At 39.2% G+C, this 13,474-nt stretch overlaps 1 protein-coding gene across 4 annotated transcripts in view; it reads right to left on the bottom strand.

The window, feature by feature from the left end:
- Nucleotides 1-13,474, bottom strand: part of PRTG (protogenin) — a 145,193-nt gene that overhangs the window by 14,876 nt on the left and 116,843 nt on the right. For all 4 annotated transcript variants that reach the window (XM_001928492.7, XM_084969586.1, XM_021094927.2 and 1 more), the window contains 5 exons: nt 12,749-12,844; nt 11,626-11,812; nt 10,520-10,647; nt 8,749-8,919; nt 1,037-1,219 (listed from right to left, as the gene is read on the bottom strand). In XM_001928492.7, coding sequence (XP_001928527.2) covers nt 1,037-1,219; nt 8,749-8,919; nt 10,520-10,647; nt 11,626-11,812; nt 12,749-12,844 — 765 coding nt within the window. The remainder of the gene's footprint in view (nt 1-1,036; nt 1,220-8,748; nt 8,920-10,519; nt 10,648-11,625; nt 11,813-12,748; nt 12,845-13,474) is intronic.

The following is a 13,474-nucleotide window of genomic DNA, read 5'->3' as shown; positions in this document are numbered from 1 at the left end:
CCAGCTTCCCCTGATGATATGGCAGCTACTCTGGCTACCTCTTTCCTGTGACTGCCCTACCTTTCTGTTTCTCTCTTTCCTTCCCAGTGTCCCTCACTCCCTCCAATAACACACACAGTCCTCACCGCACCCCCATGACCACAGAGACTTACTCCCCCACAGAGGAGGCAAAGGAGGTGTCTAGTCCTGTGTCACAGCCACCTCCCCCTGCCGCTTCATTCAGAACAGAAAGACAGGAGTTCCCGTCGTGGCGCAGTGGTTAACGAATCCGACTAGGAACCATGAGGTTGCGGGTTCGGTCCCTGCCCTTGCTCAGTGGGTTAACGATCTGGCGTTGCCGTGAGCTGTGGTGTAGGTTGCAGACGCGGCTCAGATCCTGCGTTGCTGTGGCTCTGGCATAGGCTGGTGGCTACAGCTCCGATTGGACCCCTAGCCTGGGAACCTCCATGTGCCGCGGGAGCGGCCCAAGAAATGCCAAAAACAAAACAAAACAAAACAAAAAAAAAGACCAAAAAAAAAAAAAAAAAAGAACAGAAAGACAAAGCCCTGAGTGGGGATGAGAGTGGCTCTTTAAAGATATTTTTTCCAATTGCTTTCTGGAGAGAAACAACTTTCTCTCTGGAAAGGCTGTGTGTGTGTATGCTGAAAACTCTTAATGAAAACCATGCTCTTAGCCTGAACACCACAACCGCCACTTCTGTTTATTTCCACAAAACCTCCTAGGATGCTTACTCCCATCAGTTTCCAGGTGGTGTGACTTTTGCATCCTGGTGGCTCCCCAGTTAGGAAGAGTAGCTGGGCAGACAGTAGTTGAAAACTGCAGTAAATTCTGAGGTTAGTGTGTCTACTTCTAGGACTGCAGCTAGAGCCATCCACCCTCACAGCATCAGAGCCTCCCCAGTAACCATTCAAGGAGCCAAGTACAGGTTTAGGGATATGACATGGTAGAAGTGGAAACAGAGCAGAGGGGAGCTGGAAAAAAAATATGTGTTCTTTCTTTCCCTAAGGAAAACAATGGTTGTGGCAGGATACAGACCTTTGGCATCAGCAGAATCTAAACGCTTGGGCCTCTGATTTGATTCAGGGCTTTCCTTTGGAAGTACTGCCAGCTCCACAGAATTTGAAAAGGGTCCTTCTCCCACCTCATTGGATGCAGATATCTTCACAATGTATATATTTCCTGCCACCAGGTTTTCTAGTAAAGCCATGGTTATCGCCCCTATAAATATATCAATTAAAATTAAATAAACTTCATTTTTTGGTCATTCTAACAATCACACAATCACGGATAAAATATCTTTGTGATTATAAAAGTAGAACATCTGTAAAAAAAGATTAATATAAATAAAACTGACAACCTCCTAATGTTAACATTTTGGTGTATTTCAAGCGCGTGTGTGTGCGTGTACCGTACATGTGTGAATACATATTTACTACATGCATTTTTATATCCTAGGGTTTTCATTTAACATTGTGCCATGCACCCTGCCCTACATAAACCTTCTCTGCAATTTTATAATGATCTTATAAAAGAAGCATGTATTTTTTTTTATTTTTATAAGTAAGCATATACATATTTTTTTATCAAAGATATAAGCATATATATACAATGTTTTACTGTTTATGTAGGTATGGAAACAAAGCATTAAAAACACTTTCTTATGGGATATTTCAAATATAAGTACAGAGAAAATAACACAATGATTTCAGATTCAACAATTACAATTAGACTTTAAAAATCTAATGTAGAGTCTTTTTTTTCCTCTCAGAAATGTTTAAACCATTTATGGTAATTGTTCTAATAGATGATTTTGTTCTTATTTCTTAAATTAGAAACAGCACAATTATTTTTGCAAGTATTAATATATTTTTTATTCTCCTAATCATTATTTAAGATTTCTTGAATGTTAATAGGCAAGAAAATACTAAAAGTACGTAGAAACCTAAGTGCTGAAGCTCTAGACCTCAGATTAGCATCAAAATTATCACAGCAGCCCGACTAGCATCTACTTCTCTCCAAAAATAATCACTTACACTTACATATATTTTGTACTGAAAGGTCCCTTCTCTGATGGCATTACTGCTATGAAGGAGTTTTACTTGGGCACTGCTATTTCTTGTCGGGGGTGGGGTGGAGGTGTCTTTCCACTCTTGTTCTACCACAGCACAAAAGTATTTTTCCTACAAAAGGGATTCCCACCCTAGGAATTAGTCCTAATATTAAGAAAGAAGGTGTAATAGAAATTCTGTCAGGAAATAGTTCCTGCGCTGCGTTTGTGGATGGATTTTCACAGGAAAACTTAGTTTCCCTAAGGTGCTGCTTCTCATTTTTTCCAGAGGCAGGGCAGCCTTAGAATAGCTTCAGAAGCTTACAAGAGATTTCAGCAGTCACCTCCAGGTCAGAGCTGGCTACTCTAGTGCACTTGCTACAGTGTATTTCATCATGCAAGTTTGATCTTAGAGCTGAGGTCATGATTCAGAGGCCACCTCTGCAGGTCACATGGTGGGAGGTAGCCCAACCCAGTGGCAGCACAAGCAGCTGAACCCAGTTTGTTTTCTTGAGCTCTGGTTTCAACTTGGCCTGGAGAGGGTGTGAGCTACTTGAGTACACAACTGTTAAATAAACAACTGACCCCTATTTAGAATCAGAAAGAGTCTTTCCACTGTTACAAAAGCAACAATGTATTGCAACATGTTACAATTAGCTAGAAGGAAGGATATTTCAATTTCTTCACAAATAGACATATAAATAAACAGAGTTTCCATTTTATCACAGAGTACATTTCATTTTAGAAAGCACTTGGCAAAATCAATCACTACCTGAAATTAAAATTCTTGCACTTAATTTAAATATTACAAGCTGATGAGTATGTGGGTATGCCTGCTCCCTTGTCTCCCAGTCTTCCTTCAGACAAAAAAGGAAACTAACATTCCGGTTCTTCTCTGAGCACAGTTAAAGGAGCTTCCAAATATTAAAGCCATCTGACTGTCCCCATATTCTTCCAGCAAACTGTCTCAATTCCTGCTGGTATGATTATTTTGGTCTCTAGCCTTTTACATGTGTCTGAATCTTTAGCAGACTAGAAGTTTCACAGACCAGACAGTGTAATAAGCTCAGCCTTGGATCAATGCTGATCAAATCCTGGCATGTTACCAACTAAGTAATTTGCAACTTGGGGCATGTCACAGAACTTTACTTTCCTTATGAGAGCAATAATTCCCAACTCTTATTGAAACAGGCTGGGACCTGGGACACTCTGCTGCAGTGCCTGTACCTTGACAGAAGTCTCACCTCCTTGAGCAACAAAACACACACACACACACACACAAAAGAAAACTATAAGGGACTAAAAATAACTGTGTGCATGCACAGTCTGGGGCAAATTATGAACTAAAAGATAAAAAAAAAAAAAAAAAAAAAACCCAAAAACTCAACTGCCACTTTGGAGGCTTGGGAGGAAAAGCAAGGCACTATGCATGCGCCCTGCACACAGCACCCCTGAGGGAAGGCGGATCGCCTAAGCCAGCCCTTCAGCCCCATGCCAGGACCCATCCCTACCCTGACCCTATTTAAGAGAGCAGCTTGCCCCTCTTAGGGAGTGAGCAAGGGAGCCTGTTACTTGTTTTCACTCCCTTGTGCTGAGTCTTAATAAAGCCTTGCCTGAATTTGGCTGGCCTCTTATCAATTTCTATTGATTAAAGAGTCCAAGAACCCTGGTCAGTAACAATATAATTATTACAAGGATTAAATAAACTATCATGGGCAAGTGTCTGACACACACATATATATGCTCAATGAAAGTAAGTCTTCTTCCTTACTCCTGATCTCCCCTTCTTCCCTTTCTGGAAAACAGAACAATTTTTCACATTTTAACTGCTGAAGGTGGCTAGCATAATACTTTATACAAATAATTCTCAGTAAATATCAACTGAATTTATATTAAAATATGAGATGTGTGTTACAAAAGGAATGTTCAGTTAAAATATAAAAGCAAAGGGTGAGATTCAAGGTTGTGCAATAGGAGGGAACCTGGGACTATTTGTTGCAGTGGCTGCAATGCTTGCACCTGTACAAACATCTCTTTGAGCAACAACATACAAACGAAACTCTAAGGGACTAAAAATTATATGGGGCAGTTGGAGCAAATTATGGGCAAGAGGATACAAAAAACCTAAAAAGTCAATTGCCACTTCTGAAGAGTGCAGAGCAAAACCAGGGTGACAGAAGCAAAAGTAGAGTCTATGTCCTGCACACACCACCACCAAAGGGGTGGAAAGACCACCTAAGCCACCCCTCTTGCCCAACCCCTGGACCCATTCCTACAGTTGCTCCATATAAGGACCAGCCCCCACTGTGACCTCAGGGCACAAGCTAGCAAGGCAATCTGTTGTTTGTTTTCACTCCCCTGCTGCAGCAAGGGCCCCAATTAGAGCCTTGCCTGAATTTTCCTGTCTGGTGCTTATCAATTTCTATGGATTAAGAAGGCCAAGAGCCCTGGATGAAATGCCCGTGAGTGTAGTCTTACTCCTTTCTCTTTTCTGTCCATGCTAAGTGATTTTTTTTCTAGTTTCAGTTTTAAATATCATCTCCATCCACACTGATGACTTCTGTTATTCCACTAGTCCACACTACTCCATAAAATAAACCCTCCCAGTGCTTCCTCAACCTCTCTACCTGGACATCTCAAATTAAACATGTTCAAAACCAAATTTTTCTTTTCCCCACCAATTTTACTTTTCTTTTCTCACATCCCATATCAATCTGTGGCAAATCAAGTAGGCTATTCTTTCAAATTACGTTCTAAGAGCTTCTAATTATCTTATCTGTCCCATTAACTCTTATCTCCCATTAACTCTCACATGGACCTTGTGTATCAAACCATCTCCTAAGCTCTACTCTAACCTTCTTGTGGTCAACTTTTCAGGTAAGCCTTTTAGGAGGCTACCAGAGTAATCCTTTTAATTAAAAGTCCTCAATGTCTTCCATCAGTCTTAGAATAAAGTCTGTGGTCCACAAAATCTTCCTTCCCCTGGCTACCTCCCCACTTCATTTCCCACTTCTTACTCTTTCCTTCACTCTAGTCTTGCTGGCCATCTCAATGTTCCTCTAAAATGCCAAGTACACTTCTGTCTCAGGGCCCTTGTTCTTCCCCCAGATATCATATGGCTCTGCTCAAGTGTCAATTCTTCCAAAAGGACTTACCTCACTACCTCCATCACTTTATTCTTTCCCCTTCTGTGGCTTTCTTCATAGCACTTATGATACTACTGGAATATTTATATATTTGTTTTTTGTCTGCTACCTGAGATGTAAGCACCAATGAGAAAAGGATACTGTTTGTTCAGTGTGTTACAGCCAATGCCTAGAAGAGAGCCTGGCATTCAGTAATCACTCAATAAAAGGTCATTTAATAAATCAATATATTCTTACTATTAGTAGTCCAATTTCTTTGGCAAATGTTACATTAAATGGAGTCCTTTACTGAAGGACTTTAATTTCCAATGTCAATTTCTAATAGGAGGAAGTGGTATATGATGTTCTCAAACTGTTTGGTTCTGGAACTTTTTTTTTTTTTTTTAGGCAGGGCACTTTTATGATCCTGGGAAATTAAAACCGTGAGGAACAGAGTCCAGAAATTGCTACAGTAGAGCATGACTTCCTACAGTGCCTTGGAGATTTTAAAATAATTGAGTACTCTGAGCTGATTTGCAGTGTATCGGGAAGATAAAAGCTGTAATTTTCTGATCCACTTTAAATTACACACAAGAATAATTTCATATCACATTTCCGCTAAGCCATTTTACCATGTTCCATTTTAGGCACAAATATATGGTCACCCGGAACATTTTTAAAATGTTTTGACTAATGAAAAAATTCTTGTTCCAACAGGCAATAAATATGTGAATTAATTATACCTATAAATGTGTATAAACATACTATGTATAGAAGATTAATAATTATATGTCAGAGATTGCTACTCTTCCTCTCCCCCCCCCAAATTTTCTATACCATTACCTTTTCCAAAGGTTGTCATAATTAGATACTACAGACCACTTTACTTTTTTCTTTAAATGCCAAGTTGTATTCTTTTTGTTTAGAAGTATGTAACTCAAACTCTATATTTTTCTCTCTGAAAAAATAAACTCAATTACTTTTTACCTATATTTCTTATTTTGTTTTCTCTGAATTACAAGCATTAGCTATGATAAAGGTTCCATACATTTAACAAAAGACAAAAGCTTTTCACTGATAATGGTTCTTAAAACTACATAAGCAGCCTAATGGCAAAAATAGATTTTTTTCCCCCATGCACTATTATACAGTTAGAAAGGCTTATAAAGAAGTAAAAACTTGCAATTATAGTCCATTTCACTATTTGGCCATCAATGAGGCAAAATGCTGTTTTCTAAACCTTGCATGAAACAGACAAATAAATGCATTAAAAGGAACCAAAACAAAATACTGTTTCTTTTCAGGCAGGTACAAACGAAGAGCTAAAGGAAGTATGTGCTCATGCAATCAAATTTCTTTTTAAGTAGTATAAATAATATCATTACATCAGGTTAGTCATTTGGTCAAATGGATCAATAAATCATTTTGGAATTAATGAATACTGAATTAGGGGAGTTCCCGTCATGGCGCAGTGGTTAACGAATCCGACTAGGAACCATGAGGTTGCGGGTTCGGTCCCTGCCCTTGCTCAGTGGGTTAACGATCTGGCGTTGCCGTGAGCTGTGGTGTAGGTTGCAGACGCGGCTCGGATCTGGCGTTGCTGTGGCTCTGGTGTAGGCCGGTGGCTACAGCTCCGATTCAACCCCTAGCCTGGGAACCTCCATATGCCGTGGGAGCGGCCCAAGAAATAGCAACAACAACAACAAGACAAAAGACAAAAAGACAAAAAAAAAAAAAAAAAAAAACGAACACTGAATTATATGGTTTAAGAACATTGTGGTAGACTGTAAGATGAAAAGCCCTGCAAAAATTCTGCCTCCATCTCTCCACACCTGTGGGCAGTCCCCTCCCATACTAACTCTGGGCTTGCCTACGTGATTTGTTTTGCCAGTGGGATGTCAGCAAATGTGATGCAGGCAGGGGCTTGCAGAACTTTCTACGTAGCGCTTCCTCCCTCTTTTTCTTCCCAGTATGGGAAGTCTCTTGACGTTTTTAAGCTGTCCATGCTTGTTGAAACCTTGAGATGATTAGAGCCTCATGAATGACCTCAGGAGAGCCCAAGAGAAGAACTGCCTAGCTGATCCCAGTCCAAATTGCTAACTCACAAAATTGTGAGAATATAGGATGGCTGAATTTTGGAGTGATTTGTTAGGTAGCAAAAGGTTAATGGATAAAATACAAATTATACTACTGTCAGGTATTTACTACTTTCCAGGCTTTTCAGTGACTAGGAAATCAATATTTAGTTGGGCATCTGCTTAATGAAAACTATGAATATACAACTATCAAAACTCCAGCTATAGTTACGATTTGTTTATTTTACAGTTACAAAAAGTGTTCTATAGTAATTACATCCATGTATGTGGTCTGTCTATAAAGTGCATTGTCTTAATTGGGTAAATATTCCCCTCAAAAGGTAAAATGGTATGTAGAAGTGCCTGGTGCTGTGAAGTGTTTAGAATATGTGATGGCCAACAACATTCCTTCTCAAAATCCTTCTTACACTTTTCATTGCTTTGAAAATTTCTTTTCCCAGCATATATGTCTGAATTAAGAAAGTACCAAAATAATGAAATTATAATATTTATGTGATGGCCCATCTAAAAACTGGTATATGGTACTTATCCAACCAAATGAAAAATTCAAAAATTTTAAAAGGGCATAGTACAAAAGCCTGAAGTAAGAATGCTGAGTTCTAGAATTTAGTTTTTCTCAACCAAAATAAAATTGGTATTAAAAAATTTAAATTCAGGATTATTAAGTCCTAATTAGTTTTTCTCTGTACTTAAGTGGACTCTAATAGTCATATGGGTCAACTGTTTGCATGTGGACCATTTTAGTAGTTGTATAAAGGTCTTACACATTAAACCAGGTCTTCTTCCAGCATTTGCTACTTCAGTACAAGACACACAACCACCAGAAATCTATAACAAGTCTCCCTTCCTTACCCTTCTCTTTGCCTTCTTTAGCTACCAAGTCCTGTTAATTTTACTTCTTCCTTCCTTCTTTTCTGGGCCACAGGTGTGGCATAGGGAAGTTCCCAGACCAGGAGTGGAATCAGAGCTGCACCTGCTGGCCTACTCCACAGCTACAGCAAAGCAAGATTCAAGCTTCATCTGCAACCTACATCACAGCTCGCAGGACTGAACCTCATCCTCATGAAGAGTAGTCGGCTCCCTTTCCACTGAGCCACAATGGGTACTCCTACTTCTTTATTGTCCTTCAATCACCCTCTCCTTTCTATCTCAATCCTCACCACCTGAGTCCAGGCTTATCATCTCTTTCCTGGACCACAACAATTACTTCCGAGTCTCCTGGTACCCTACCCCTACTCCTCCTCCACCAAACCTCTTCTATTCATAATACAGAGGTATCTTTCTGAAATGCAAATCATGCCCATGCTTAAAGTACATCCATGGCTTCCCAACATCCTTTGAACAAATCCAAAATCCTTAATAATTTGCTACTTCATAAATATAAATTCAAAATAAACTTTATGTCCCTTTCTCCCTTTGTTTCTTTAATGTTGATAATTTTACTTCTCATCCCTTTTGGTAAATTATGATTATACTTACCTTCTCGGTGTAGGACCTGCCACTCTCCTGCAATCCAGGCCTTCCTGGATGCATACAAGATAGTGTAACGTGTCACAACCGTCTCTGGGCCATCAGGAGGTTTCCAAGAAACCAAAGCAGTGTCATCTTCTATCAATGTCACTTTTACTCCAACTGGTGGGCCTGCTGGGGCTATGCACACATGTAGAAAATACTGTATTACTAGGAGAAAATGGATATAAATACTCAAAATACCTGGCTAACAGACTGACAGGAAAAGAATGTGAAAAACTAGAAACCACTATAAAAACATCTCTAAATTGAAGCTTTTACAGATTAGTGATAATAGCAAAATATAATTTTATCTTTCCTTACCTGAAATCTAATTTCACTTTTATAATATGTAAAACATGAAAAAAAATATAAAGGAGAGGGTAGATGCTTAGACAAGGAATTACTAAGTCAAAGGTTGTTAGCATTTTTAAGCCTCTTCATATTGTTTTGCCACAATGACAATTAGAAAGGTTTATAATTCCACCACCTGCCCATTACTCACCTTATTAGGTATTCAATCTAAATTCCATTTATTACTGAAATGTATAGAATTATTATTATTATTATTATTATTTTAGGGCTGTACCGGTGGCATATGGAGGTTCCCAGGCCAGGGGTCTGAATTGGAACTGCAGCTGCCAGCCTACACCACAGCCACAGCCACACTAGGTATGAGCTGCCTCTGTGACCTACACTGCAGCTCACAGTAACACCAGATCCTTAACCCACTGAACAGGGCCAGAGATCAAACCTGCGTCCTCATGGATTTTAGCCGGGTTCATTACTGCTAACCCATAAGGGGAACTCCTTTTTTTTTTTTTTGGCTGTGCCTGAAGTATGTAAAAGTTCCAGGCCAGGGATCAAACTTGCACCACAGCAGTAACAACTCCAGCTCCTTAACCCATTGAGCCATCAAAGAACTCCTACAATGTATTTTTAACCTGATTCAGGGAACCAATGAAGAAAAAACTTGAGATCAAAACACTCAATCGATTATTCCCCAAAAAGTTGTGAATTGGTTAGTTTATAGGCAAGACTTTAGACTAATAACTTATATCTATGAAAGGTACTGAAGTCTTGGGATTTTAAGTGATCTCATATTCAATATGAGTTAAAAGTGTGAGGAGCTGGTTTTGGGTACCACTCACATATGGAATATTGCCAAAACCAGAGCAAAAGAGCCCAGTCCTCACTGAAATAAATGTCCTCTGCTTTCTCCCGGCATCATTAAACAGAGCTGCAATGGTCCTTATAGATCATCCAGGCCTTCACCTTTGTTCTCAAAAAAAGGAAATGTGGGTTTAGAGACATGAACTATCTTAGCAAGTAATACAGGTAAGCTACAGAACTGGTGCTCAGTCAGGAATCATGTCTACTGCACTATGCACAGCATCAAGCTACCGCTCACACTGGGTCCTAATGAGGGCCCCTAACATCATTAACTTCATTATCCACTTACTTCATTTTCAATTATTTGGGTTTGGACTTGCACAGCACACCTGATTTTAGAAAATGCAGCATCCCCTAAAGAGACACTAAATTTAAACCCACTTACTTGTGGAACACAGGTAGAGAAAAAAAAAATTTTATTATAATAAAGGAAAAGAAATTTCAAAAGTTAAGAAACAAAACAAATACATACTTGTTGCCTCGTAGGTGGGAACCAGGGTAGTATCATCTTCAAAGGACACACACACACACAATTTTAACATACAGATAAAACGCAGAGAGGCTTTACCTTCTGGAAGTGTAGAGTGGTAGACAACAGGGCTCCAGGGACTGGAAAGCTGATCCACATGCAATCGAACAGCGAATTCATATTTGGTGTTTGGTTCTAGACCTTGAACCAACATGTGAGTTTCTGACCTATAATAATGCATAGCGATGTTGTTAATGCTGGCAGCACATTGTTTCTGGAAATTTATCAGTATTTCTAATGAATATAGGTAGAACATATTGTTATTATTACTTGCTTATGTTCTTAAAGAAATTTTTTAGATGAAAAGACTAATCTGGAGTTCCTGCTGTGGCCTAGCAGAAATGAATCTGACTGGGAATCATGACGTTGTGGGTTCCATCCCTGGCCTCGCTCAGTGGGTTAAGGATCTGGCGTTGCCATGAGCTGTGGTGTAGGGTGCAGATGCACCTTGAATCCTGCATTGCTGTGGCTGTGGTGCAGGCAAGTAGCTGCAGCTCCAATTTGACCCCTAGCCTGGGAACTTTCATAATCTACAGGTGTGGCCCTGAAAAGCAAAAAAAAAAAAAAAAAAAGAAGAAGAAAGACAAAAAAGACCAATCTAATTTGCCTATTAAAATGCTACATTTGGTATTATAAAAATAAGCCTAAAAACTGCCTCTCTGAGAGGTAAACTAGGAAATTTACAGTGTAGAAATGTCCTAATACAAAGGAATTTCCTGTGAAATTTGAAAGTCAAATCATTCTTTTAAAGTGTAATGACTGGCATCTTTCTAATAACTAAAATCTAGAAACTAGAATGATTAGCATTATTTTTCAAGGCCAGCATGAAAATTATCTTGTTTCTTTCTTTAAATATATTAACATATCAAGTTTAGCTACTTGAAAATAATAACAGCATCTTGCTTAATCTTGTTCCATGAGGCTGGGGAAATAAAGACACAAATTATTTACGGAAATTAAATTTTTAAAAACGCAGTTTTCAGAACTGTATGTGGTAAAGATGCAATATCCCCCACATTTCAGAAGTAAGATAAGTCTTGAGTCAAATGCTTATAGCTGAAGCTCAAGCTGGCCTAAGACAGTAAAGAACGAAGTATGAGTGGGGAGGAGAGCAAAGAAAATAACCATTAATAGAAGCTACATACGTTTGAAGGTAGAGAACCAAAGAGGCATTCTGTAGGCCAACAGGGTTACAGCGGATGGTGTAGTTAATGATTTGTGCAGTGGTGAACGCAGGCCTCCTCCAGTGCAGGAAGATGGAAGATGAAGTGTTAGCCTTCGCATAGAGATGGTGGGGTGGTGGTGGAGGAGGAACCATGCGATCACGAACAGCTATTGAAAAAGACAATGTTAATTACTGCATGGCCTAACATTTAATGTAGAAAGTGGTAAAATGGTAAAATCGTAATACCCCACCCTGTAGGTTGACTTTAGGTCTCTATTCCACGAGAGGTTCTCAGTGGTCTAGACATTTATCTTTCAAATCTGAACAACTCTTCCATGAATTAGATGAGGAATCAAATATTACAAATACTAGAGTTCCCGTTGTGGCTCAGCAGGTTAAGAACCCAACTAGTATCCACGAAGATGTGGGTTCAATCCCCAGCCTTGCTCAGTGGGTTAAGGACTTGATGTTGCCTCCAGCGACGATGTAGGTTGCAGATGAGACTTGTATCAAGCATTGCTGTGGCTGTGGTGTAGGCTGGCAGCTGCAGCTCTGATTCGACCCCTAGCCTGGGAACTTACATATACCATGGGTGTGGCCCTAAAAAGACCCCCCCCCAAAAAAAATAAACAAACCATACCAGTACTTAGAATGTAAAAGAGAAGTACAGAGAAGTTGAGCTACCAGCCAGATATTGAGAAAGCCAGCAGTAGACTTAAAAACAGTCTGACATCCTCTCTAGCAGCAGTAATACCAAACGGCTCTTAGTAGCAATAAAACTGAACAGTAACTGGAAATAATTAGTCTCAAGTTTAAAGGGGAGAAAAGCAAACTTAGTATATATTGGTATTCAGGGTTGTTTTCCCAGTTAAATTTCTAATGATCTCTTGCATGCAAAACCAAAATACGTTCTTATAATTAAATACATCTTGCTTAAATATTTATTGAGTATGTACTTGTTCAAGAGACTATGTTAGGCATCCTGGAGGCTGTAAAACAATAAGCCCATCAAGATATCCAAGTAGTAATGAGACCTAAATGAAGAGGAGAAAAGGGAGTATGTGTCTGAGATAGTGAAACAAGCTACTGTAACTCTTACTTACACACACATCCGGGAGTACTGACTGTCTGATCTGCCTGATAGCCATCTTCGATGTTGTTGTAAGCCAGCAGCCTCACGTGGTATTTTCTTCTGGGGTCTAAAAAGAAACCAACAGGTAATAATGAGGTCTAGCCCTTCAGATAGGAACAAAGGTTCTATAAACTTTTCTAGATTTTGGTTTAAAAACCTTCTGAACACAGTAAGAGCTAAGAGTAAAATACAATTTTTCTCTGTTCCACACAATGACTCAGCAATTCACTTTGCTATGCTGTTGTTATTTGGACTATCTACCAACTAATAAATTTTACTTTACTTAACCTCACCTCAAACAACATTACCACCATCACTACTCTTCCTCCTCTTCTTCAACAACCATAGATTCTTGATTTTAGAAGTCTTGGGCTGCCTGAGGGATCCCTTATAAGTGGTTATACTACACAGAAGTTTTTTTGTTTAGTTATTTGAGGGTAGTTAACTTAAAAGTAGGAAAATCAAACTGAGATTGTTTTTCTCCTAAAAGGCAAGAAGAAATAGTTGTCATTCTTTAACATCTTTGAAAATGTTTATAACCATGTGCTGTTCTATTTGTGCCCCCTTTCCTCAAACCCACATTTGCTTTTGAGACCTAAATGCACCAAGAAAGATGAGTTGGAGTGCCCTCTCCTGGTGTTCATTAACTATCGCAATATGGAAACTAAAGTCCGTCCCATGCATAATAAAACAAAAA

This window comes from Sus scrofa, chromosome 1, assembly GCF_054392235.1.
Source record: "Sus scrofa isolate SSC_HxYL_T2T_F1_AM1 chromosome 1, Sscrofa_HxYL_maternal_Yorkshire_Landrace_v2.0, whole genome shotgun sequence".
NCBI lineage: Eukaryota > Metazoa > Chordata > Mammalia > Artiodactyla > Suidae > Sus > Sus scrofa.
The sequence above is the reverse complement of the archived record's forward strand: the minus strand, read 5'-3'. Positions and strand labels throughout refer to the sequence as shown.